General features: G+C 42.5%; 1 protein-coding gene across 4 annotated transcripts; it reads right to left on the minus strand.

Annotated features, from left to right (window-relative positions):
* Positions 1–11: 11 nt before the first annotated feature.
* SYNJ1 (synaptojanin 1) lies at positions 12–27,360 on the minus strand. 4 transcript variants are annotated; one of them, XM_078862082.1, is made up of 30 exons: positions 27,283–27,360; positions 23,177–23,359; positions 22,953–23,039; positions 21,961–22,243; positions 20,325–20,550; positions 20,045–20,128; positions 19,891–19,952; positions 19,179–19,275; positions 18,779–18,957; positions 18,602–18,683; positions 18,336–18,488; positions 17,579–17,732; positions 16,227–16,250; positions 15,909–16,100; positions 15,492–15,570; positions 13,561–13,701; positions 11,982–12,174; positions 11,426–11,584; positions 10,875–11,031; positions 10,296–10,413; positions 9,143–9,346; positions 8,919–8,997; positions 8,551–8,725; positions 7,443–7,574; positions 6,936–7,046; positions 6,693–6,754; positions 5,918–5,987; positions 4,475–4,911; positions 4,180–4,196; positions 3,621–4,006 (listed from the first exon to the last, which is right to left on the minus strand). In XM_078862082.1, the coding sequence occupies exons 2-29, from the start codon at positions 23,298–23,300 to the stop codon at positions 4,185–4,187; spliced, it is 3,876 nt and encodes a 1,291-aa protein (XP_078718208.1). In that variant the 5' UTR covers positions 23,301–23,359; positions 27,283–27,360; the 3' UTR covers positions 3,621–4,006; positions 4,180–4,184. The 4 variants fall into 4 exon arrangements, with proteins under 4 accessions (XP_078718206.1, XP_078718205.1, XP_078718208.1 ...); XM_078862081.1 differs by having other exon boundaries at positions 3,920–4,006; positions 15,492–15,573; XM_078862080.1 differs by lacking the exon at positions 4,180–4,196 and having other exon boundaries at positions 12–4,006.

The raw sequence follows: 27,360 nt of genomic DNA on the forward strand, positions 1-27,360 counted from the left end.
AAAACAAAAAGGCCTTACTTGACAAATATTTACATTATACGGTAATTTATTACCTGTTTTACACACATTGCAATTAGTTCACAACATAATCTGACATATGCACTGAAGCTCATGACTAGAATAAAACGTGAACAATGACTTGATTCCTACGCACATCATCATTATGCAAAAAGTAAAGAACCAACGTTTACCATAGAATAACCAAGTCCAGCTACAACAAATAATGCATTTCGCTGAAGACGCTCCATAAATAATTTTCTCGAGTTTTACAATTTTTTTCCATCAAATGTCACCATTTTTTAAGCGGATCACTGACATTTTTAACACATTACAGCATGAGCAGTTATATTTGTTATCTTTGCAAAACACTCAGCGCACAAAACTCAGCTGGGCTGTAGCCTCCGCTGAATAAAAAAAACGCACAACAATCACAACCAGCAGCATTAAGCAGAATACATCAGAAGGGCCACATCCTGATTGGAAAGCATTATTTTGAAAATGCTTGGCTGTATTCAATGACCGTAAAAACTTAGTTTCCATTTCCATTTTCGCACGTAGCTAGGCCAATTCAACGTAAAACATTTTTCAGCATCAAGTCAAGAATCTCGCGCCAGATGTATAATATTCTGTGTATAAGGACAAAGACCCCCTTGTATAGCCATAACAGACTGTTGGGGTATGTGCTGTTAGTGTGTTAGTGAGCAACTATGAAGGCCGGCACAGCAGACAAGCGGGTGGGTGGCCAGCACCACGCCTAGCCGCCTTTGTCTTCCCAGTAGCGGTGCTTACATCAGGTAGTCATTTCAGGCTGAATCTACCTAGGGGAGGCCCAGGACCGGTTCAGATAATGGCCACTGTGGGTCGTGACCAGGAATCGATCTCGGGTTGCTGAGTGCATAGTTCAGCGTGCTAACCGCTACACTACCACTCCCCATATATATGCACACACACATATATCATTGTTGAAATATTCTTCAGCAGTGCTCAGCAATACACGTGTTGTTTGAAATTTCAAGACATGTGGGCTCAGCTGCAGCATAACACAATCTGGTATATCAGCTCCATAGTAAGCACACGCGCGAGTTCATGGACATTATTTAACGGTGAAAGTAGTAAACTCGATACATGCTCCAATTGCTCATTTATTTAGTCCTAGGATAACATTGTGAGTGGTATCTCATGCCAGGCCTAAATCCACTCGCAGAGGAAACTAAACTCAAAATGTATTTCTTTGGTAGACACATCATTGGACGATATGGTTAGTGGTTAATACATTAACTTTCACTTTGGAAGATTAATGGTAATGCACGTCCATGCTACCCTCATCGGAGTGATGCTGCACTCATAACAGCAGTAATGCTGCACGTGATTATCTCATGATTATGGGTAGCACTGACAGCAGTGATAGCTATCACGTGAGCACCCCATGACTGCTTAAAGCTTGCAGGTAATACATGGACTTCTACTACTGTACTAACTACGGATCAAATGTGTCTGATGAAGGGGTCGTGAAATGGTTATTGCAGGTGGCGACAAAAGCCCTTTCGAAGCCGGATGGCTGAGAGGATTAATGCCACATGTCACAGCACTGAGCCAGCAACTGCTGGGATTCTGGATTTAAATCAAAGCAACCACGTGACGAAACTGGGTTGTTGTCATAAGTCGTGTTCGTGTTAATTCCACTCACAAATGACTGCACAGAAACTAGCGCATTACACTTTGTCACCTAATTCGTTACGTGCTAAATTTTTGAACTGAAAAAATGATCAAACAGACTGTCATGTGACGTATATTTGTAGTGCGAGAAAATGTTGTGCCCTTTGCGTGGACAAGAGGCAACTGAAAGTATCTCATAAGTAGTTGATATAATCTTCAGGCCATTCTCCAAAATGGGATGACGTGTATCTCTTTCTTCAAAAGGTATCCAAATAGAAATGTCTTAATCTCATGACATAACGCTATTAAGCAAAATTTGAACATCATTTCGAACAAAAAACCTGACAGCTCCCCTCGTCTTGATTTATAGAAAGGAAAGCTGCCTTTTCTTGAATTCTGTGGAAGTCTTGATCTGTGGAGCTATATAGATTTACTATATAATATAGAATTACTATATAATTTGTGCTTATCTTCGCGGTCCTCCATGTTCCATTCCAAGCCTCAGAATAAACCATAATAATAAATTTTACTGTTTAAATGGCAGTAGTGACCAACATAAAATGTGGCCATCGTCGATAACACTGAGTATAATACCCTTAAGGAATGAAAACCTTAAATTTGTAACGGCCATTTACTGTAATAAAAACTCAACATTTGAAAAAGAAAAACAAAATACTCCACGCATATGAAAAAATAAGATACAAGGTCACAATAATAGTACTCTTAGATCATGCCCGCTATTTTAACCTAAACTTATCAACAAAATATCAACACATTCCAAATTAGCAGCAGAGTGGTTGAAATTTAAGTGGCATGGAATGTTAAACAGGTTATGTACTTGTCAAAATTCCGATTGTACAAATTGCACATAGCTGTGCCCAAGCACAATATTTAAAAGTGCTTAAACAAATAATTGTCACCTGCTCTCGCAACAAATAGGGATCCTACTACAATGCCAACAACCTAAATTGTAATCAGGGCTCTCATTTGTTCGTTGTTGCGATGTGTAAAACATGAAAACCAAAACAATTCTAGGACATGTGTAAACCCAGATAAAAAAAGATAATGTATGAAGAACTTAAAAATGATTACAAATAACAATGACTTTTGGGGCAAAATAACACAACGATATCTATAAAAACAATGTTGCATTGCTGGCATTTTAATAAAAAATACGTAGTGAATCCACTTTCCGAGTGAGTAGCCCAAACAATTAACATATTGCTCACCGGCAAATTCCTCTAGACACAAGTACACTATATTTTGCATGTCATCTCTAACAGCCATAAAGGGACAGAACAAAGAAGTGGCATGTGAAATGTGGTTTAAATCTGAGAAACCTGGACTGAAGAACATTCCCTGAGCCAAACGCTACCACCCTGAATGCATGTCAATTCTGCCCCTTATATCAAAACCAACGCAGATCACGTCACAAAACACTACTTCACAGTAATTCCCATCAGCCGTCGAAAGTTACCCATCCTTTAGGTAATGTCGATGGCTTGGGGTTAGAAGTTACGGTCAACTGGTCCCTAGCAGCTATGCTGGCGGGTGCAACTTCCCGGTTGACATTCCAGACGGCCTCTGTGGAGATGGACGATGACAGTGGCGGCATAGATGATAACGAGGATGAAGGAGGTAACGACGAAATTGGCGCCACAAATGGATTTAACAAAGGAGTCGAATGGACAGTCCGGAAAGCGGGTGTGGGTAGGGACGTCGATGACGATAAGGTCGCCGTGACTGAACATGCTTCTTCCGGTACTACAAAGGGGTTGGGAGACATTCTGCAAGTGGCTGCAATACGTGGAGGAATAGGTGGGGCCTGTAAACGAGGACATGTCATTTGACTCTCCTTCAAACCATTTAAGTTATTTGCAGCCACACCACTCCTAATTTCCGGGCGACTATTGATGACAACTGGTAGCTCTGCAGGAACCGGTGGACGAATTCTGGACGCCAAATTGTTAGCCACAATTGGTTTATTTGCAAAAGGAGGGTTGCTGAGGAAGTCCAGTGGCTGGCAGGGAGATTCTGTACGGGTTGGTGGTACAGGATGGCAATTACTTAGAACTGAACCGTTGTCAGCAGTGACTGGCGGGGTGGCAGAAAGTGGGCCTAACATAGAAGGCTTTATGAAAGGATTGGTTGTGGCAACTTGGCGGCTGGCTGGAACAGGAGGGAGGACATTCGAGTTGAACGGCTGCTCAGCAGAGATGGGAGAAGGCCTGGCATGGAGGGTTCGTTGTCGTTGAGGTGGGATTGGAACATGACGGTTGGGATCAACCGACTCTTCACCAATGTTGAACACCACGAGGGAGGGTGTTAGCACATTGGCACTGCTTGATCGCTGTCAAAGACACACAGGCAGACGAAAAAAGTCGTTTTGATATCTGTATTGACTGATTTAATTAGCCATAAAAGGGAGACAAAACTGATGCTCTCTGCTTTGGCACCAGGGATGTGTAACTCAGTCTTAAAAATCTGAATAGTTTAATTGCATATAGAAACACTGAAAGGTACCTGTGTTACTCTGGAGGCTTGTTGAGTGAGAGAAAGGTATAGGCAAACATATGTTAGGAGTGCAGAGAAATTCACGATAAACTATTTATTATATTTTATATATTAACTAAACTGACTGATGTTGTTAACCACTTTGCAGGACAATGAGAACTCAATACAAACACAACACAACCTGCATCAATATATTCAGTGTCTACATAGGTGATCAAGCAAGCTCTCAAAAACCAACACAGCATCAGTTCACCTTACGTCAAACATTAACATCGCTATGCTCCACAAATTCACACGCGCTTACCTTCAGAGGGACAGGGGCTTCAGCATGTGGAATGGACTGCGTAGACCTGGTTCTCGGTGGAGCCTGAGGGGCGGAGGAGGTAGCCGTGGCCTGCAAGAGGCCCTGTGTGGAAGGGGATGGAGGCTGCGTGTCTAAGAACTGAGCCTGTGTGGAAGGAGAGGGCACCATGGGCTCCTGCATAGGAGGCGAAGCAGCTGGGGAAGGCAGCATGGCCTCAGGCAATGGGGAAGGGGCAGTCGTCTGAGTTGGCAGCATGGGTATGAGCAGCTGCTGTATTTGGTTAGAATGTACTAATTGGGGCAGCATGGGTTCAGGTAGTGAGGGAGAAGGCTGTGATAGGTTTTGTGGAGAGGGGGCAGCAGCAGAGGGCAGCAGTGGCTCGGGTAGGTTGACAGGAGCTCTCGATTTTGCGATCTCCGGGCTTGAAGAGGCAACAGCTATAAAAATAAACAAAAAGAGTAAATTAAACTTGATCTGAAGCTTTCGTGACTTCAGGAAATACTCTCTGGTTATTTCGGTAAAGTCACGTAGAAAGAAAATAAATTAAATAATAGAATACGACGTTTCGATTGCAACACAAGCAACCGTCATCAGGTAGAACTAAATTTGAGAGACAAAACACAGACACGGAGACACACAGACAGACACACAAGCAGAGAGAGACAACACAGAGACACACAGAGAGAGACAAACAACATAGAGACACAGAGACCCAGAGAGTTGTGTGGAAATCCGCCCCGAAGCGACCGAGGGAGAGAGAGAGTGAATGGACCTATGAGAGCCTGGTAAATTTCTCTGAAAAACATCTCTAAAATGTACCAGTCTTGTTGAGTCTTTCAGTGACATGCAGACAGAGATACACAACATAGACACACAGAGACCCAATGCATCTGTGTCGAGGACTTAAATAGAGAGGGGGGGGGGGGGTAGAGAGAGAGGTGGGTCTGCTGGAGCAGCTGCTGGAGCAGAGAAATTAGCATGTCACTGAAAGACTCAACAAGACTGGTACATTTTAGAGATGTTTTTTAGAGAAAATCTACCAGGCTCTCATAGGTCCATTCGCGCTCTCTCTCTCCCTCGGTCGCTTTGGGGCGGATTTCCACACAACTCTCTGGATCTCTGTGTGTCTATGTTGTATGTCTCTCTGTGTGTGTCTGTGTTGTTTCTCTCTGCTTGTGTGTCTGTCTGTGTGTCTCCGTGTCTGTGTTTTGTCTCTCTCTCAAATTTAGTTCTACCTGATGACGGTTGCTTGGGTTGCAATGGAAACGTCGTATTCTATGATTTAATTTATTTTCTTTCTACGTGACTTTACCGAAAGAACCAAAGAGTAATTAGTCAATTATTTTGTACAATATTCGCTTATATCCATTTTATTAATTTTCCGGATATGTGAAACTAACTATTTTGAGTGTTTGAGCAGAGACTGGCATGCACAAACTTTACCTGCACTTCTGTGTTGTGGAGGGGTTGCTGGAAGTGGGGGGGGTGGGCGACTTGGAACACGAGGCATGTCCTTGTAAACAAAAATGATACAATGTTATTTACTGAATATACAGGGTGTTTTCAAAAGATGGACCCAATTTCAAAGCAGTATATTTCACGATGGCAACATGTTACAATTACACAAAAAGTTACACACGGTTTAATAAGTTATCAAGTTTTACTATTTTATAAATGCTCTATGTGCCCTCCACCAGCTGTACGGACAACATCGAGACGATAGTTGAATTCATCCCAAACGCCTCTCTTCTCCCGTTTTCCTGAGGTGCATGGTCACCCTGTGCTCTTCCGCTTACATCAACAGCCTGTTTCCTCAAATTGTCGGTACCAACGACGAATGCTCTTTGACATTGGCGGATCAATGCTAAAACGGCGTTGAAACACACGCTGCACCGCAATTACGGATTCAGTCTTGCTGAACTGCAGAACGCAAAACGCCTTGTGTTGTGGGGGTCACCATCTTGCAAATGACTGAGGCTAGGGGCTGTTTGTGCGCTGGGAGAGGCATCTAGCGGTAATCATTTGAAACTCTATGCCCCGCCCTTTCAAATGGTAAGAGTTGCATTCATGGGCGGTTTCGTGGTTGCAGAGATATAGCAATTTCAAATCGGGTCCATCTTTTTGAAACACCCTGTATACCATTGGGGTGTTTCTTTACATTCCTCTTGAACACAGCATGACAGGCAAGTGGGAACAAAATAAAACATATTAAACTCACCTGGGAGCGAGGAGCAGATGTGGGCTGCAGAATGGTTGAGCCAGGAGCAGGTTGGCTCTTGACTACACACACCCAACAACAAAACAGGTACAATGGCTCAATTGTTCCCCGTACTATTTTGCTCCTTCTTATAACAATGTAAAGGTCAACTTTTGGGTGTGTAAAAAACATTACATCTCATTAATATTGAGAATATGATTGGAATTGAGAATCACCGCGTTTGCGTAGCGTGGTGTGTCTCACCACTGGGGGGTGGAGGTCTCTGTGGAGGTGGAGGTTTGGCAGGAGGGCCAGCTGGCTTGCTCAGGGATTCACTTGTCTGTTTCCCAAAGCTCTGCCAATCTCGGCCCTCACCTGGTACAAAAACATAGATGCGGCACGCCTTTAAGTTAGACTCTGTCTACTCGACAGACCTGCTCTCCACCTGAGGACGGCTGCTTGCGTTGTGGCTGAAACGTCGTGAGAATTATTTTATCATGTTTTATTTTTATTATTTTATTATTTCCATTCTACGTGACTTTACCGAAAGAACCAAGAAGATGAATCCCTGCAGTCACGAAAGCTTTAAATCGAAATTTAGTCTCTCTTATCATAGGATAACAAGTAACAGCCAAACACAAGCTTCCGTAGGTGTCTTTGAAAACCATTTCATAATACTTACATCTCTAGCAGAGGGGAAATTTGAAAGGTTGATGTTCATTTTTGAAAATTATTTTGGCAATTAGAGAGCACAAAGTGGTGGACACTTACCGTGAGTCGGCGACGGGCAAGGGGACGGCTTTGGAGATGGACGGGGAGAGACACTTGGGTCAACAGCCATGCCTGATGTCAGCTGATCCTGCATCCCACCTTCCTCTGCGTCTGCCATATCATCCTGTTCATCTGAACATCACACGTGAATGATGAAAGCAAACCTTCATGTTTTTCACCTTGACTACACACACCCAACAACCAAACAGGTACAATGGTTCAATTGTTCCCCATACTATTTTGCTCCTTCTTATAAAAATGTTAAGGTCAACTTTTAGGTGTGTAAAAAACGTTACATCTTATTAATATTGAGAATATGAATATATAAATAGCATAAACGTAACAAGTGGCTTAGTGGTGGCCAGTGGATTCACTGCGCAATTAACCTGTCGATCTGAGTTCAATTTCCGGTTATGTCTAAAATAAGTGGCAACTGATATGCAAACTGGTCATCGTACTACCCTCCTATCCACATTCGGCAACTTGCACTGACCAGCATGCTGAAGTTTGGTTAAACAACCCCCATGACTGACGTGGCATGCGGAGGCTGGATTGTCAAGGGGTTGTATTTGTTTCCCCCCACATCTCAATATATAATGTAATGTATTCAAGAGGGGTATATTCTGCAGATAATTGAACCTAATGGCGGTACTCCGGGGTACCATAGTACCCTGGCTCTTGCATGATGTCCGTGATGCAGTCATTTTTAGTCTGTTGATGGTCGGCGATGCAGCAATCGACTCATCTCGACGAGCTGTACACGATGCACCACTATGGTGCGTACGAGCGTTCAGGGTTTCAGCGCAATCGTCCTCGCTGCGTTTCGACATCACAGAGTAGCACGGATTTCGCATCGGTACCCCAGTTGCAGAGTTAAGTACACCCCTGGAAAAAATAGTGTTTCAGAAATAAAATATTTAATTGCCTTGGCCATTTTGTATTATTTGGTAACCAAGGGTACCGATCAATTGTTAATACAAGCATCGAGCAAAACCAGTTGAGAGCGTGGATATCTGCTATTTCTGCTGGAAACATTGACTTAGCTACCCACAAATGCGTAAAGCCAGTGCTGCAATTACGTTCTTTGCACATGCACGCACACACACACCCTCGATTGCATAGTATGCCGGGGGCAAAGAGGCGTCATCCTCCAGCAGGCTGGAGTTGTGCGTGAGCATGGCGCCTGTGGCCTGCATGTCACCGGCGCTCTGCACCAGCTCCTCCTCCAGCATGCTGCTCCACTCTGGGCTCTTCAGCCTCACGTGCAGGATGTGCCGCAGAACCTGGTTCCCGCACAGTAATGCACACCACATAGCAAGACATGCCCAAAGTCAACTTCCACGAGGCAGCCGTGATTCAAAACGCTATACGAATCCAATTATGAATTGTCTCGAGACAAGAACTGCCACGATATTTAGTAGACAAAATACCTCTCCAAGTTGGAATATATATGAAAAAATGAGTTAAAACTCTCACCTGTATGCCATTGATGCAGAGAATTTCTAAAGCGGATCGACTGTCTCGGAAAGTAACCACCATGTCATTACCTGCAAATCTATGCACGCACGCACACACACGTGCACGGGCAGATACAGGTGATCACAGTTATTGATCAGCATTGTGCACAAATGACACAAACATGTACTGAAGACAACTGGGGTATTGTACAAGAATAGTTGTGCAAGGTGAGTGGCACAAACCGGACAAGTGTGACATCCCCATAGCCCGCCAAGATCCTCAGAAGCTGCTCGATGCAAGCGTCATCAAACTCCTCGCCAGAGTCGAGGGACAGCACTGCACTTGCATCCGGTGGTCCATGGGCAGCGATTGCTGCCCTCAACACTCCCTGCATGGAGCCTGGGGTCACCTCCAGTAAATCCACGTCAATCAGAGCGATCACGGGCCTAGGAAGGTAATAACATATCACTCGTCAATCTCCAAGTCGGGGAAATTAACGACTCATTCACTTCAACTGCAAACAGCCCACACTATGGTGTTTTAACGTAAACATTTTCTCCAATTGTATCCTGATTGTGCAATAGGCATCATATCATGAGATACAGTATCTATTTGAGCCAAAGCAGTGCAACCTTTCGCGATAGCGAATGGGTCATGGAAGCAAACATCACAAGGCTATCAGTGAGGTCTCTTCAAGTGACCTCTGGTCCACAGTAGGGACAGCACTTTCCCACCTGCTCTGCCACTGACAGTCATGTTCGTTGCATGCCCATCAAACAGATCATTTAAATTCAGAGCTGGAATTTATCCAAATGTAAACGTAATTATGGTTGTTTAGCACTAATTGCTGACTCGGCCGAGATCATCAACTTGCTATATATAACAACTTGCATCCATCACAGGTTTCTGAAGCCTGGATTTGAATCCAACATTTCAGTGGTGGCAGCTAAGCGCTCCTACCTCTGAACTACTCAGCCTACTCTAAGCCCACTACTGTGAATTAATTCTAGATTTTAAGCTTTCGTGACTGCAAGTATTCTTATTCTTAGGTTTTTTCGGTAAAGTCACGTAGGTAAAAAATTAAAATTAATAAAAGTAAAATAAAAAATAAAATAAAAATCACGATGTTTCGGAGGCAACCAGTATATATACGGGGTAGTATCCCTTGGAATCTCTCATTTACTTTATACAGCTATCGTGCTGTGACGGTTCCACCTGAAGACAGAAGCTTGTGTTGCCTCCGAAACGTCGTGATTTTTATTTTTATTTTATTTTTTATTTTACTTTTATTAATTAAATTTTTTTTACCTACGTGACTTGACCGAAAAAACCTAAGAATACTGTGAATTACAAAGTAAAATAACCTTTAGATTACATGATATGCATGCACAGCACCTGTGATCGGATGTCTTGAGCTCAGCGCGGCTGTAGTGGATGAGTGTTCCGGGGTTCCACAAGTGAGGCAGTCGAGGCTCCCCTCCGGCAGGTAGATTTAATAAGTCGAGCTCGTCAGCTGCTCCAAGGGTGTTCACATTGCAAAAGAGAAATGGATTCAGTTTTGAGTTCAATAGCACTCATTACAACTCTGATTTCATCAAACATGACAGAGGCAAATTCGGGTATAAAAAAAGGGGATTTTCAGAACAGGACAACTTCTTGATTCGATCAATGCTGCATATTACGTGCGGATTCTTTTGGAAGAATCATACAGGATGGAGAGACAACTGGGAGTTAATGCATTGGGACTTAGTTGGCATGAGAATCGTGAACATTAAAGGGGACAATTCAAACCACTGTAAGATAATGAATATGCTATCCCCAACAACAAACCAAAATGATTTAAAAGGTCAAATAAAAGTGCAAAACGTATTATAAAAGGTAGCATGGAAAAAATCGATAATTCTGTGCACACCGTGAACGAGATAAAACAGGCAAAAAGGTGGCACATGCAAGCAACACAAGACGTTAGCGCACCACTCTTCTCGAAGGCCCACTTGTGGCGATACCACAGCACACGGTCCGTCCAGGCCGGGATGCGGCACTTCTCGCTTGTGTCGTAGTCGTCAGAAAAAATGTCGTACTTGTAAGTGGGTGGAAAGTTTGTTCGGCCTTCGTGGAACCCACGGAATACCTAGACAAAAAATATATTTAAAAAATACAAAGTCGTAAAGTACGCATGTATAAACGAGTAAAAGTTATCTGTTAAAATAAATATTTCCATAACTGTTTGCACCTTTGAATTTTTTTTTTATGTAAGTGAATCATCTGTGCAAAGCAGACATTTAACCATGTATTGATTTGTCAATTAGAATTAATGATTATGTTCATAGCACATCACCCATAATCCATGTAATTGACTCCTAGTGATGAATACAACTTATTTGTAAATTATATGCTAATTTCACACTTTTTGAACAGACAAAACTGCAGACATCATTTACCAGTAACAGTACAAACAAGCAGGTAAAAATGAGACGAAAAAAATCGATTCTGAATTTGAATTCACAGGATATATCGCGGCTCACCGCGCTCAAGTTGCGCTGCTGCACCAGCTGGTCGGCCTGCTGCAAGGTCTCCCAGTTCTTCTGTCGCACGAGCTCCTTCACCTCGTCCCCAGACAGGTCGATCCGGTAGTTAAAATCTCCACACCAGAAGACGTAGTCATGGGAAAACAAGCCGCGACCCTGCAACACAAACCAGTATCACCTCATTACACCCCCAAAACTAAAATCATCGTTTCCCCGAGACCATATGAATGATAGGCATGATACAAATTACAGCAGGAAATATAATCCAATACAATATTTTGTAACATTTTCAATATATCCATTGAATCGTGGGTTTGAGAATCAATTAATTTTTCATTTGTATACACTGCATGTAAAGGGATCATGCAAACCCTGCACCCACGAGGGGCGCTACATTCACAACACAAAATAGACCGTTCTCTTTAATTGATTCATGACCTTTCCGAATGGTAACTGATCAAATCACAACAAGGGCAAACAGTTACACGATGAATGAATAACACATTTTAAGCTTTCATAATGAGTGGCAAGACACAAGATTGGGGGACGTTACCATTGGGAAGGAAATTTTGCGAGCGATCTCCGCATAGTCTTCGTTACGCTCGCGTGTGTGCGACTGTCCGGCGGCGAAATGTGAGCACACGAAGCAAAGGCTGCTGCTGTACATCTGGAGGCGGATGGCTACACCACCCTTGTTCCCAGTTGCACCCCCCATTCCTGTCTTCACCGTGTCCACAGCCACATCCCTGCAAGAAGACAACACAACAGCTTGTGACAACATGTCTGGACATAAAAGCAGAGGTTTACTGACACAAATGCTACATTTCGATTTAAAGCTTTCGTGACTGCAGGGATTCATCTTCTTGGTTCTTTCGGTAAAGTCACGTAGAAGGGAAATAATAAAATAATAAAAATAAAACATAATAAAATAATTCTCACGACGTTTCGGCCACAACGCAAGCAGCCGTCCTCAGGTGAAGAACGCTGTCTTTCCGACAGACCTAAAGAAATCCGTCTCGGGTGTGGACCAATCAACTTCAAGGACAGTGCATATTATTATCATTATCAGAGTTTCTTCTTTTTGTTTGCTTTTTTGACTACTTGTGTTGTGGTTATTGCAAACATGATGCCTTGAATAAAGGTTTCAGTTTTGTACCAGTTTAAAAGGGTAAAAACTTACTACTATATTTTGCCACTGGTAAAAGAGATCTCATAGTGTAAATGCTTACCCCGAGCTCTCAATACTCTGATATTGCACTGTGTTTGAGTTGTACGCCTTCTGGTGTCATCTGGTCCAACACCAATGGGGACTAGGCTCTAAAGAAAGCCGTCTCGGGTGTGGACCAATCAACTTCAAGGACAGTGCATATTATTATCATTATCAGAGTTGATTCTTTTTGTTTGCTTTTTTGACTACTTGTGTTGTGGTTATTGCAAACATGATGCCTTGAATAAAGGTGTCAGTTTTGTACCAGTTTAAAAGGGTAGAAACGTACTACTATACTTTCTACGTGACTTTACTGAAAGAACCAAGAAGACAAATGCTACAGTTCAAGCATTCCTGTAAACTTCTTCTTGGTTCTTTCGGTAAAGTCACGTAGAAGGGAAGTAATAAAATAATAAAAATAAAACATAATAACATTTTTTTTATTTTTTTTATTTTATTACTTCCCTTCTACGTGACTTTACCGAAAGAACCAAGAAGATGAATCCCTGCAGTCACGAAAGCTTTAAATCGAAATTCCTGTAAACTGTTGAATAGTTGGTCAAAGAAACACATATTTTTCATGTTATAAAAAGTTAAATACATAAAGGCAGTTTTCATGTGGAATGCGCTTGATCTCAGATGCTAAGCAGCATTGAGCCTAGACCGTGTGTGTATGGGCAATCACCATGTATTATTAGCTGCAGAGCAACATGATAGGTGGCAGAGAGCAGTTCAGCAACATCAAATGTTGTAATGTACTTCTATGCTCGATAACTTCAGCAACCCACATTAACCAGCATGATGAAATATGGTCAAATTACCCCAAAACCCTGCAGAGAGAGGGAAGGTTTATCATCCAGCAGTGGCTTGACAAAAGGAGGATTGTGCATGTACAAGCCTGTAATCTGCGTAGAGTGCAGCATACCGGACGTGAGGCGCATGGTGAGGGCGCAGGAAGACGAAGAGGCAAACCCCAACCAGCTGCTCGGAGGTCACCAGAATGTACTTGTGATCACGTGAGATTGTCTTCTGCAGCTCTACTGACCAACGCTTCTGATTTTCTGTACTGCAAGTGACACGTTTTGTTCAAGAAAATTACATTCTACATTAATTTCCGCAGATACTTCTCAATGTGTGTTGAGACTTTCCCAGAAGGCACATAAATTGGGATAACGCAAAAGAACGCTCAAATAATTCATCATTAACATGACCTTACGAGGGAAAAATATAAGGTGAGCTGATGTTTCTGCCAATGATACAGAGAGATGGCAGGGAGATTGAGTGACATCGTCGGAGATGACATTTAGCACTGCGTAGCACGGAAAAAAACTGGGAAATTAAGGAAGTTTACATATAGACGAGTAGTTTGCTTATAATTATGTTTAAAATGCAAGTATAATGGTTACATTTGAATATAGATTTGCATCATGGGGAAATGGAGCTATCAGTGACTTCCCCTTTCTTATTTGGAATCAGCTGTTTATAGATCAACATCTAATTTTACTGCCTATACATCATCTGAATAGACGTAAATGCAGAAACTAGTCTGCTAGGCATTGCAGAGGCTAACCATTTTGAAAGGGCTTGTCTAATATTCAACACCCAATCTTTGCGTGTTTTAGGTAAGGATGAACAGTGTGCCATTTAATTAAGAAGAAATTAGTTGTTACGTACTATCCATAATACAGGTTTTTAGGGTTAGATCACGTAAATATAAATGGGTCGTTAAACCCAAATGCTCTCCAACACCGGTGTGCTGTACTAGTAACGAATTGGCATGTTCTGTTTAAGTGACAAACCTTACTAATTTGGTGTGTCGGGTGGTGGCGGGTTTAACGACACATTTATATTTACGCGATCTAACCCAAAAAACCTGTATTATGGATGATATTGGTCGCTAAAGGCTACGTGTTAAACTGTTACACACTATAAATGAATCTCGCATATTCAACATAACTAATGCTGTACTGCCACCTCTTGGCCAGGAGCAATAACCTGCAGCAATACGTCTCAGAAATGTATCACAAGAGAGAAAATAACTCCCGATTGTTTTTGTACTAAACCCAAGTTGCACACATGCAGTTAGATACCAGAGTAAAGATCAACACAAAATATTCTCATTTCAAAGACTGAGTAGATTGTGTGTCTCTACTGGCTTCCCATTGCCTTCCCATTGCCTTCGGGGTCAGCGATACAAGAACGCCTGGCCTGTCCCAGCGTTGCCTCTACTTTTGATTGTCCAACGTATTTCTCTTCGCTCTCCTGTCACCATGCACTACAGCTCATGGTAGAGATATCTCGCTGTACGACGAGCACCTCCTCTCTTTCTCTGTGGTAGCCCCTCCCCCCCCGCAATCTAGAACGCCATCCCGCTGCACCACCGCAGCATTTAATCTACACCAACCTTTAAGAGATTCTTAAAGGCCTCCCATCTTTCGCCTGGCTTTTGTGCGACACCGAGCTTGGCTCAGCACCTCAGAATTACGGCCATTTATTTACGTGAAAATTGTGCGCGTTACAAATTGCATTCTGATACGATATATATAAAAAAAAGTTTTGCTGGCTGACTGGTTTTCTGGCTGGCGCCCAGGCGGGGAAGTGCACAGTGGTGACATCACCGCACACACCTGCGTGATGACATCCCACAGTGTTGCGCCAGATTTGTGCGTGCTGACGTGATGCCTTCCCTCCATCCACCGTTCACCCCGGCTATATATCCCGTGCATATACACGGATAGTGGTAGTTATTATGAATTAAAATGTCACAAAAAGTGTATGGAAATGACGCTTCATGGACTGAAGGCATAGGATTATGACCAATGCTTGTATGTGTGTGGATGAGCTGTGCATCAATACCTGGCACTCACGATGTTTCCCGCATTCAGCTCCACCATCTCTTGGAACCCGATTGCAAACACATCTACAGGAGTGTCATCTGCTGCACACAAGCAATTTTACATACGTTTCCATGAGCTACTTTGCATCACTATCAACCATTCACAATTTCACTATGCTTCCTCCTCTGACACCGCACGTAACTTTTCCCCCTCAGCCCCCTTACGATTTTAAGGAAAAATAAGACAAACACTATAAGTTTAAAATGTTAGACTTCGTCACCAACGACACTTACAGTGTAAGTTTTTTGTTCCAAGATGTTTATTGTTGGAAATGCACCCTATTCTAGAAAATGTGAATTAAAAAAATTTCCCCTCCAAAAAATGCAACCCATGGTCTGGGGTAAAAAAAAAGAGTGCGTGCAGGCGAGTCAGTTACCTTGAAACGTAGAGATGGCAGCTTGCTTGTGGTTGTCCAGCAGCCAGTCTGACAGCGTCTGGTGCTTGAAGGCAATGCTGCGCATGGTTTTTCCCCCGTTCACGTTCCAAGTGGCGATAGCCACACGAAGCCGTTTTGGGTGCGTGTACTCTCCGTGACGCTCGCACAACGAGCGCAGCAAGCGCACAGACGCTGCCATAAAATTCACAACGACGACAATCAAACAGTTATTTTTGTGTTGACAATTAGTTAAAAGTAGTACGATACACTACCAGACAGAAAACATATATAGTGTGTGAAAATAAACATCGATGATACCTGTTTGCAGGAAGTTTTCTGCCCCTGCATGGACATGGAAGGCAGAAGAGACAGTAGGTTAACAAACATGAGGTGAACTGACATGGATAGACATGCGTAGTCAATTGTGAACCTCGTGTTCATGTTCATTATTAATAATTGGGTAATTTAAGTAGTCAACAATTTTCACTGAATTAATAAACTGCCTATATTTGTCAAATAGACTTATTTTGTATCACGATTCACCCCACTCGATGCAATTCAATACATTGCCAGGATTCTGATTCACAACTGAATTCAGAAAAACATTGTTTGGGCTCGTTATTACTTTTTCATTTGTATTCCTTCATTTGACTCATTTTTACTGTCTCAATTACACACCTACATCCATTGGAACCTCCTTTGCCAGTAGCAAAATATGATAATTGGTTTTTTACCCTTTTATCTGGCAACAAAACGGACACCTTTTTGTTGCCAGATAAAAGGGTAAAAAAACAATTATTTTGCTACTGGCAAAGGAGGTTCCAATGGTGTAAATGCTTACCCCGAGCTCTCATACTCTGATGGTGCATTGTCTTTGAGTTGTGCGCCTTATGGCGTCATCTGGTCCAACACCATGTGAGACGAGGCTCTAAGAAAAGCTGTCTCGGGTGTGGACCAATCAATTTCAAGGACAGTGCATACATCATCAGAGTTGTGTGTTTTTTGTTTGCATTCCGACCGCAGGTATTGTGGTCAATGCAAACATGACTCTTTGTAAAAAAGGTGTCAGCTTTGTTGCCAGATAAAAGGGTAAAAAACCAATTAACAACTACATCCACCAAAATTTTCATATTTAAGCTCATATAATTTGCATAAATCATAAATGATCAAATCTTACACGCAGGATTTGATGAACATAGGGTTTCTGATTATTTTCAGTGCTGGCAGAACCCTTGGAAATTCAGACTTTAGCACCTCAGAGAAAAGGCGACAGGTTTGGATGAACGTCAATAACCAAAACAAGCAACCGATTGCTGATCTTACGGAAGATCCACGGGGATTTGATGAACCTTGAAAAAAATGGTCCACATTCAATCCAATCTATACATCTCACTGCAGATATGTCAACTACCAGCTTCAAAAGTGAAATTCAAAGAGAGCCCTAGAAGCGATTTCGGAAACAACGTCCAAACCACTCACCACATAGAGAACCACTGTGAACTCTTAAATTTCAAGAGGCATTAAAGCAATTTGCCGCACATCAAGTGAAGCCATTTCCTGGCTAATTAATATGGACATAGTGGCTATGCATCCAACCTCATGCAAGAAGAAGCATCTATTGATGATTGTGCATTTAGGCGCTGCATCGCACAGCAGCCACTGAGCCATACCACGAGTGGTGGGCGTGATCAGCGTGCGGGCCTTGTCAGCCGCCTCACTGTTGAGCACACATCCCAGAAGGAGCAGGTCCATGGCCTCCTGCTTGGCGCCATCGAAGAAGTTATTCTGGATGGTGCGCGTCACGGAACGTGCGCCGTCCTTCAGCTGCCCAAATTCCCCGTGGCGGCCTGTGAATGGCACCGGCGCCTGCATTTACCACGCGCCTTTCGGCTTCCCACCTAGCATACATTGGAGTCGGCAACAAAGTTCAGTTTGGGAATACGTATCCAACTACTTCAGTGGATGTTGGACTCTCACCATTTCGATGTTCAACGACGGCAGAGGGGACATGAAAAGAAAAAACACAGCACCATCAATACACGTCACCGCAGGAAGGCACACAACACACAAGGAGGTAGTTGATGCAAACACGAATTTATGCACAGTAAATAAAACATCCAATACTGTAAAACGATTGGGAAAACATTGAAAGATCAGAGTACACAACATAAAAATTATTGAAAAAATATTGCAAGCAATGGATGTAGGAGATACATTGTGGCGTTGCAAGTCTCTGATGAATGGCGATGACCTGGGAAGGCCTTCATCTGGCAGTGGATAGACCATGGCAAACAATGATGATGAAATAAAATGTGTACATGCACAACTGTTGTAGTGAGTAAACGTCTGGCCTTAAGCAAGAACCAAGACGATTCTGAAAACTCGTCAATATTAAAGTGTTGGCAATCAGTAGTGCAATGCATGTACCTTGGTTTTTCCCTCGAGTGCACCAGTGCCGGCATACATTTTGCTGACTAGGTCTCCGACCGCAGACCAGAGAGAACGGAAGACCTCGTCAAACCGAGCAACCATCTGGGGCTTCTCAGCCAGGCCCAGGTCCTCGAGCTGCCTCTTCAGCATCTGCAGAACCCACAAATATGGCACTTGACATGAAGTAATCATTAAATAATGCTCATGAATGCATTAAAGACACATGTCAACTAAACAAAAGGTGGGTGTTACGGAGTTCTTACATCCACGGCAAAATGGGTCTGCACAGAGTTTGTCCGATCCAGACAGTCCAAGCAATTTGTTCTCACGGTCCCTTTTTGGACTCTGGAAAACAAAAATTAAAGTGTGTAACTTTCACGTGAAAAGGTTCAAGAAAATGTAACTCATCAACTTTTATAGGGCACAGTCCCATATCCTACCTGCTCACGACACCTTCATGGAAGCAGTAGAAGCCGCACTGTTCCAGGAAGGGACGCACCTTGGTTCCCAACCCAGATTGGAGTCTCTCTGACCGTTGGCTGCTGCCCTTGAGTAGCAGGTGGTAGTCAAAGTTGAGCATGGGGATGTCGCTGGCATGGCGAGATGCCTGCATGTGGCTCTGCACACCGTAAACAAAGCAGTGGCTCTGTAATTAGTTCATGGCAGGTACAGGACAGGTTGAGATACAATTTTTCACTGATGTTAGCAATGACAAGGTATTTGAAAGCAGGTGGCCGAATTTATCGCACAGCACACGGACCACTGCACAACTACTCCCCACCAAACAAGAGCGCACACTCATACATACATGTATATCTATGATGAAATTATGATGAGTACCTGAAAAGCCTTGCTTAGCATGTGTTCTCCCTCTTTGCTCCCTAGAAGGTTAACCACCATCTGCTTGCCATATAGCTCCTTCAGCATTGCAAAATGTCTGTGGCAAATGCCCACACAAAAACATAACAGATTAATAAATAATATGGACAATACTTAAGCCATTGTATGTTGTTTCTCAGTTCTGCCTGCTTCCAGCGTGCTATTTGTGGTAAGCTACGGTATTATTTGTAGATATAAAGTTAATATAACGGTATAATACAAAACAGCTCTCTCAATAGCACTCAAAGTATATATTTTTTAAGTATTGTTTACGATAGCATTAACCTTTGTAGTTTAAAAGATATTCACCAATGCACTACTTTGTGTTTTTACAAAACGTTTAGTATTTGTACGACTTGAAAGCTAGTTGAAATACTTGAGACCAAAGTGCTGAAAAAGCTGGTGTCTAACTGCCCATGACCAAGACCAATGACTGAATGAATAAAGCTGCCAACAATGCATGCCTGTGATTTCTAATAACTTGATAAACGTGACAATTTTGTTGTGGGTGGTGGAGGGTTAATCATAGGAATGTTGGCTACGAAGTGGTCGAATGTAAAAAACAAATATGGATCAATGCCTGGGATGCTAACATATGAACCAAGAGCCATCATTGAAAATGATACATTTTTGAAGATAATTGCAACACAAAAAAAACTAAGGTTCAACTAACCTGTCCAAAGCTGGGGCATTTGCTTCGTAACCCCGTGACATTTTCACACGATGTGATCCCACCTAATGAAGCATACATATTGCATTAGAAACTGTGTCAAGGATAGCAAACGATTTGTTAAAAATGTATTATAGAATAAATAGCTATCAGTTACCTGCAGCCCTGGCTGCTCCCAAAATAGAGGCACCGATCCACGGAGTTGGACAAAGGAAGTCACCTCATCATCTATAAAAATTATCTGAAAAAGATTGCAACAAAACTCATCCTTTTACATTCTCTAAATTATATACACTTTCATCGTAAGTTATCTATTATATCGTAACCTTAGTCATCATGTTTCACTTACTGTAGTATTGCTTAAGACATTTTTACATACAAAACAAGAGGCCCTGTTCACATGTTATAAAAACTGTCAGAATTGTCATAAAACTCACCTGCTCAGTTTCGCAGAAGTTGGCAACCTGCCCCGAGTCATCAGCACCCCTTACATTGAAGCGTGTGCCAGCGCGGGCACAACTCACCCGCGCTAGCACGCACACCTTGGCCTGCTGGTGCGCAGCGTACAGCGTGCGCACACCCACGCCGCCGCACATGACCCGTAGAAGCCATGCCCCACAGTCCACGCCACACTGCCGCAACGGCACGTGCAGCGCCGCGTTCCTGCCGAGAATATCGGGTCAGCGACACGTGCCGAGGCTACTTTAGTACATGGCCATGATACATGGGCAAGACATACAGGATAATGTCCAGAATACAAAAAAACAGTCAAACTGTGTTGAGGCATTCAGTGACCTCTGTGTCTGCAGTGTTCAGCGTGGGAAGACCACCCCTGTGTAAAGCATGATTTAAGACAATATTAAATGTGTAATATAATTTAGTCAATGTTCATTGTCAAGTAGTGTAGGGTGCTTATAAAGATTTAATTTCAACAATGCACCTTGGTGAATCTTTTTCACTCTGGCGTTTTGCTGCTCGAAATGTGTTTGCATGTTTTTTGTATTGTTTAGGTGAGGATTAACTGTTATGCTTTGTTAAATTGTTGAAATGTTCTATTGTGCCATTCGTATACCCCCATCCCTTGGGGCTCACCCTTGAAAACCAGCTTGCTAGCTGAATGGGCCTTCCTCCAGTATACAAAAAAAGAAACACAATATTTACCCAACAACCAGAAACACAGGTTTGTTTATAAGTAATGTTAACAGTGGCTATAGGCCATCTAATCTATTTCAGTAACACTTTGGCAGCTATATCAATCCTACTGGTGACGTCATAGGACACATTTCCAGTTTTCAGTCACTGCCAGTTTGAATAATTAACTTCTGGCAATTATTCAATGAACAGTTCATTGAATAATTAAATTAAACTTGGTGTAAAATTCTCAAATATGGTTCAATTATACGGTTCTCTCCATGTGGGTTAATTTTACCTACTAGAGGATAATGTAATGCCATCTTCAATGACAATGTAAACATTAGTAATGCAGCAATGCCTTTGAGCAAGATGCTTATATTATAAAACTCATAACAGAGGAGATGGACAGATTGCTCTGAAGTCAAAAAACTGAGGTGGAACAACTAAGATCCTGAGTTCAATTCCAGGGTTAAAGCACATTTTCAAATGTAGAGTTGATGGTCTCAGCCCAGTAACCAATAGCTGCACAAATATCATTTAATTTTAAATTTAGTTTGGCAAATTACAACTCGGAGTTAAATCATTAAAATGTAATAAATCTACCCGGGCAAGTATTAAAATGCTGCGTTCTAGTGTTGATAATCATTGTACAGTATGTGCCCTGAAGATGGGCCATCACACAAAAGGTTCCCGATTATATAAATATCCTTATAAGGCAGTATTGTTGATGCGTTGAGTTGTTTTGTTGTGATATCTCCTTCTGCAACCATTATATACAAGTGCTAATGCACTTCTCTGTAAGAGTTACAAATTAATTATATTATTTGTCTCACGACATAACACCGATAGCACAAACAAGATACAATCTGTGGGGGGAGGAAACCCTGCCACAGTAAACAATTGAACATTTATACAACAAAACTTAATGAGCAGGCGCACCAACAGAATGGGTTATGTTGTGCCGGGTCGCCTTGGCCTTGCAACTGAGCCCTGACGCTCAGGTCGTATGTGTTGCCGACGCCGCCGCTGCTGGAGAAGTAGAAGGTGCCAGTGGAAAGCAGGCGGCGCAGGTCTGCAACACGGTCCTCGTCCGACGGGTCTCCTTGCAGGCTCACCATCTCGACGCTCGTGATACGCATCACCTCCGAGTCAACGATGCGGCCCACTGATGCGCAGCCCGTCACCAGCACCAGGTAGCGCAAAATCACCTCACCTTTACCATCTCCAGTAACGAGAAAAATTTGAGATTTGTTTTAACAACAGCTTCAAGAGAATTCAAAGGCTAAAGATGTCCAAGGTCTCCATCCAGCAGTGAATTTAAAAAGGCACTGTAAATGTTAATGGTGTAATTAGATTACCATTAGTATTCAAATTCCAAAATTACATGTGTTTAGGGAATTATAGTTGGCTCAACCTCTTATAAATTATAGCTGGCTCAACCTCTTAGAAATAACACTGAAACAGCAAACAAATAACGCCTCACCTAAAATATGTAACTATTCTTCGATTAATCTCCTAAAATAGATTACTGCTCAAGATACTGTAGATTAATCAATTTGAGCATGCGAGGACCTATTAGTTGCATCTTAAGCAAATGACATGTTCAACATTACATTTAGGATATTAAAGCAGACAAAACTGTACATATGAGAATATAAATTAGAGGGTAAAATATAATAAGATATTTGAATCAAATCATCATCCCTAGTTGTGATAATGAATTTACTTTAAAGTGGGAAAATCGTTCTATGCCTGCCTTGCCTACGACAAGACTAAACATTTTTTTCTGAAATCATTACAGTGATTTCATTTCAAGTGACATAACCAGCATGCACAGATGGCTTTATGGGTGAAACGGTGCAAGAATATCTACTTGACAGTTCCGATTTTAGGAGTTTATTTTCTGTGGCATTGCGACAAAAACTGAATACCCATGTTGAGGCGCAGCATGCCAAGACATCCATATGCATCCATAAGGCGGTTGTACTGTCCTTTCACCGCCTCTTTTTCAGCAGCAGCTACAAAGACAAGCAAACCAGTTAGACAAATACACGTGCACATTTGATTCATGGCTTGAGTGAGACCAATCAAAATGCCCTCAATTATAGGTGTAACACAAGCAGAACAAAACTAAAATGACACCACAAATACATACACAGCACCGCAATGGCTCCAGATTCAAAAAGAAGGCATTCTTCACGGTTCCGGCTTTCCAAAATCACACTGTAGAGGTTCTGTTCATTCTTTTGGAGCACTCGAAATCCTTTACTCAACGCCATTTTCCCCTTTCTTATATTTGTCAATAATAATAATTCAGAAGATAGTCTCCCAAGTTGGCCTGTAGAGAAAACAGAAAACAACACGTTACCAACAATGTATAAAGAAACTCTGACACAGGTTTCAGTACAAGGGAATTTTATTGTCCCACGCTGATTTTAAAAAAGATCTTGTATTCAATGCTGCTTGTTCCAGATTTGTGAAATCTCTTCAATACGTAAAATACAGCAGTGACATTAGAAGAGCACACTCAGATATTAGTTCGGTGTATAAGATACTACGTAACTTTAATACGCTATGATACATTGCTTTCATACGTTTCCATAAGCTACGTGGCATTGGCTTTGCCACTGAACCAGTTTACTTAACGAAATAATAAGCAAACATCGAGTTATCGAGTTCGATTCCTGTTGCTTTCCTTCAATGTATACGGGGAAATTGCTAAATAATCCATAAGGATAATATCGTAAATTTGGTGTCTGCGCCAGTTTTATAACAGAAGGCTATCATGAAGGCACTACGTTTTAAAGAGTTGAATAATGTAACTTTACAAATTTGGACCATGATTTCAACACACATTTGCCTACTCAAAACGTAGGTTTCCATAGCTAATGCAGTGATCCACATTTGTGTTTGGGTTAGGCCACATCGCATTTTTATGCCACAATTCTTGCCATTAACCTTCCACCACTCAACAAGATTGTCACGTTTACAGATATAGTATTTATATGTGCCAACGCATTGGTAAAATTCTGACAAATAAAGCAACTGTGAAGCGGATTCTGTGTATTTTATGATTAATATTCCAGCACTAATCACCAGGGCGGGCTGCCAGATCCAAACTGGGAACCTCTGCAACAAGTGGACAACAGACTACTGCTGAGCCATGTCACTGTCTCAAGTGGCCTCTTCGTTACAAATTGAATATCAACATTAAATTGTCTTCTTGGTTCTTTCGGTAAAGTCATGTAGAAGGGAAGTAATAAAATAATAAAAATAAAACATAATAAAATATTATTTATTATGTTTTATTTGTATTATGTTTTATTTTTATTATTTTATTACTTCCCTTCTACGTGACTTTACCGAAAGAACCAAGAAGATGAATCCCTGCAGTCACGAAAGCTTTAAATCGAAATTTTTAACATTAAATTGTATTGGCAAGAGTGAACCACAGCGTACATTTAAACTAAAACATTATTTAAATGTAATCACATTCAGTCCCAGTCCAAAGGCCGGTGCTCGCGTGGTTAAAGGACATCAATTGCACATACTGTACATTCCATTTTAGCCACTCAAGAACCCAAGAGGTTTATTTTTGTAATCCAACAGCTGCTCCTACCGAAATACTTACATAGCCACGTCGCACGCAGTACATTTACAGAATCAATTATAAAAGCATCTAAATGCAAAATAATTTCGAGACACTCGAAGGAGTTAGGGGACCCAAACAGTGGGCAGGAGGGTGGATGAGGATAATATGTGGGCGAGTATGAAGATACATCGGATAACTGACGAGATGAACAGAAGGGTGCAGTGCAGATGTGTTGAAAATACGCCACTACACTGGTACTAATAACACTGGTACTAATATGGTTTACGCATTATAATGCGAAGTTTCACGAACGCTTGTGCAGTTGTGTGACCCTTAAGTGCACGGTTAATAACGGAATGACATGAATTTGTAATCCGACCACCCAGGGTTGCAATGCAGTGAGAAGGCACGACACAATCTCAAGGTTGCGATTTAAATCCGTCAGGGGCGACCCAGCCCTTCATCCATATGGGCTCGATAAAATTGGTAGCCACTTTGTGAACAAGTCAACTCTCGTATTCTATTCCGACTCACCCCCGCCATATGAATGTCTTAAGACAGATGATAAACTTCCCACGCTCATTCGAGCAAGAAATTACTTTACTCTGTATCTTCTTTAGGTATGTTTTATACTCACATTTATACTGGTAGGAACCTCCTGGTTACACCAGCCCACAGGGGATTATTGTGTCCGTCGTGCAGGGAGGGGCTGGGTGGGAGGGGCTAGGTGGGGAGGGTGGGGCTGGGTGGAGAGGGAGGGGAGGGGCTGGGTGGGGAGGGTGGGAGGTGGGAGGGGTGGGGCTGGGTGGGGCTGGGTGGGGAGGGGCTGGTACCCTGTGGTGCCCTTATAAAACTCAACGTCTAACCTACTCGCGCCGGCTTGTGCCCGCCCTCACAGTCGGGCATATTTGCGGAATACACGACGCCGTCGTTGATCCTGGCCATTGACCGAGCAACCCAACGTTCTTACCAGCTCCCTGCGCATGAATGTGTTATTTGATTGTGCTAACGGTGTTTTGTTACATGATGAAGAACTGATCGTTCCGACAGCTCACTTCGAGCAGTGCAACCACGCCGTACTAGAGAACGGCCAGGGAAGATGACATCACTTTATTTCTAAAGTCTGCACTAAGGTGCCATCCATTGAGTAGGTACGCAAAAATCTATCAACACATGACCCCTCCCTGCGTACGTACGCTTGACACCCCCCCCCCCCGAATCCTATAGAACGGCCGATATTTAATCCACGCAGAAACGATCAAGGATGAATAATATTCACGTGTTTAAGCAAACAGACTGCATTAAATAATAAAGTAGTATGGCCACTTATTTTGCTGAGCTGCGTGATAGCTCGCAGTCAGGGGCACGGTGGCACACGAAGTGACACCTCTCCCAGTCACACTTCTCCCGGTAGCACTTGTCTGACAGCTGAAGAAACTGAACTGTGGCTCATTTGAAGTCCAATGTAGACTAATTATTACCGAGGCTTCACCCCCCCCCCCCTGTTTCCTATGCGTACATTGTCAGTAGACCCCCCCATACGCAAGCGTGCACATTTGGGTTAACCCCCCCCCCCTTCCATGCGTACTAAATGGATGGCACCTAAAGGACATTTGATTAATTACTGGCAAAAAGTCGTACTCAGATTGTAAATGTTGTGGATTTGCTCTCCAACACACCGGTGTTGCTGTACTAGTGACGAATTGGCCACGTTCTGTTTACGTGACAAACCTTACTAATTGGGTGTGTCGGTTGGTGGCGGGTTTAACGACACATTTATATTTACGCGACCTAACCGAAAAAAATGTATTATGGAGGACATTTTATTCTTACATTAAACTGAATTACAACGCTTAATTATGTGCAAAACCTATTTATTTTACTGGTTACGGGGCTGAAACCATGATCAACTCGCGACACTTGAAACTACAATTCTAACCCAGAACCTCGTAGATGCTTGCTAAATGTCTCCCCCAACAATTGACGTTACATTGTCTTACGACTGTTGTGAGTTGTGGCGCAATGGTTAGCGCACGCCAATTGTTAAGTCGCAATGGCCAGAGCGAAGGATGGTCAACAACTCCCACGACGTGGGATGTTTGCCAATTTTATTTATTTAAATAAGGAGTGTTTATATGTCAAAGGAAACCTAAATAACCAAACAAAACGCACCAAGCAACGGTCCACGCAGACAAGTTCAAGGGCCGACTTGCTGTACTGCCATCTCCCGGCCACCTTTGACTTTGAAAGATGTCAAGAATGACACACTGCACCTAACTAGTGCGGCCTACCTACCTCTGCCGACACCGGCGCACCGACACGGGCAGCTCAACTAGCCGAGGAACGGTCACACCGAAGCCCCTTCAGGTTATTAACAATGAGCAATAATAAGCGTCAACGGCGAGAAATCCCAATGAATGACATCAATGTACTTCTACGTGTTTAATCACTAGTATTATAATAAAAATATATATAACATAACACATTTAATCAAATCCACTAGCGCAGATCCACCAATGGCATTGCAAGTCGCTCCATCGCAATGCAAAACGAACGCCACTGTCGTTACCACGGTGTGCCCGTGGACACTTTGACCGTGAAAATGTGGAGTTTATCGTTCAACAATATCGAGAGGAATGTATTTCTTAAATACATCGTAAACGTTTTACCGTGAGGGACGATGATCGCCCTCGCATCACGACGCAGCTACCCGTGCTCAGCTCGGCCGCATCCGCCTCCAAAAACCC

This window comes from Lampetra fluviatilis, chromosome 13 (genome assembly GCF_964198595.1).
Source record: "Lampetra fluviatilis chromosome 13, kcLamFluv1.1, whole genome shotgun sequence".
Lineage (NCBI taxonomy): Eukaryota > Metazoa > Chordata > Hyperoartia > Petromyzontiformes > Petromyzontidae > Lampetra > Lampetra fluviatilis.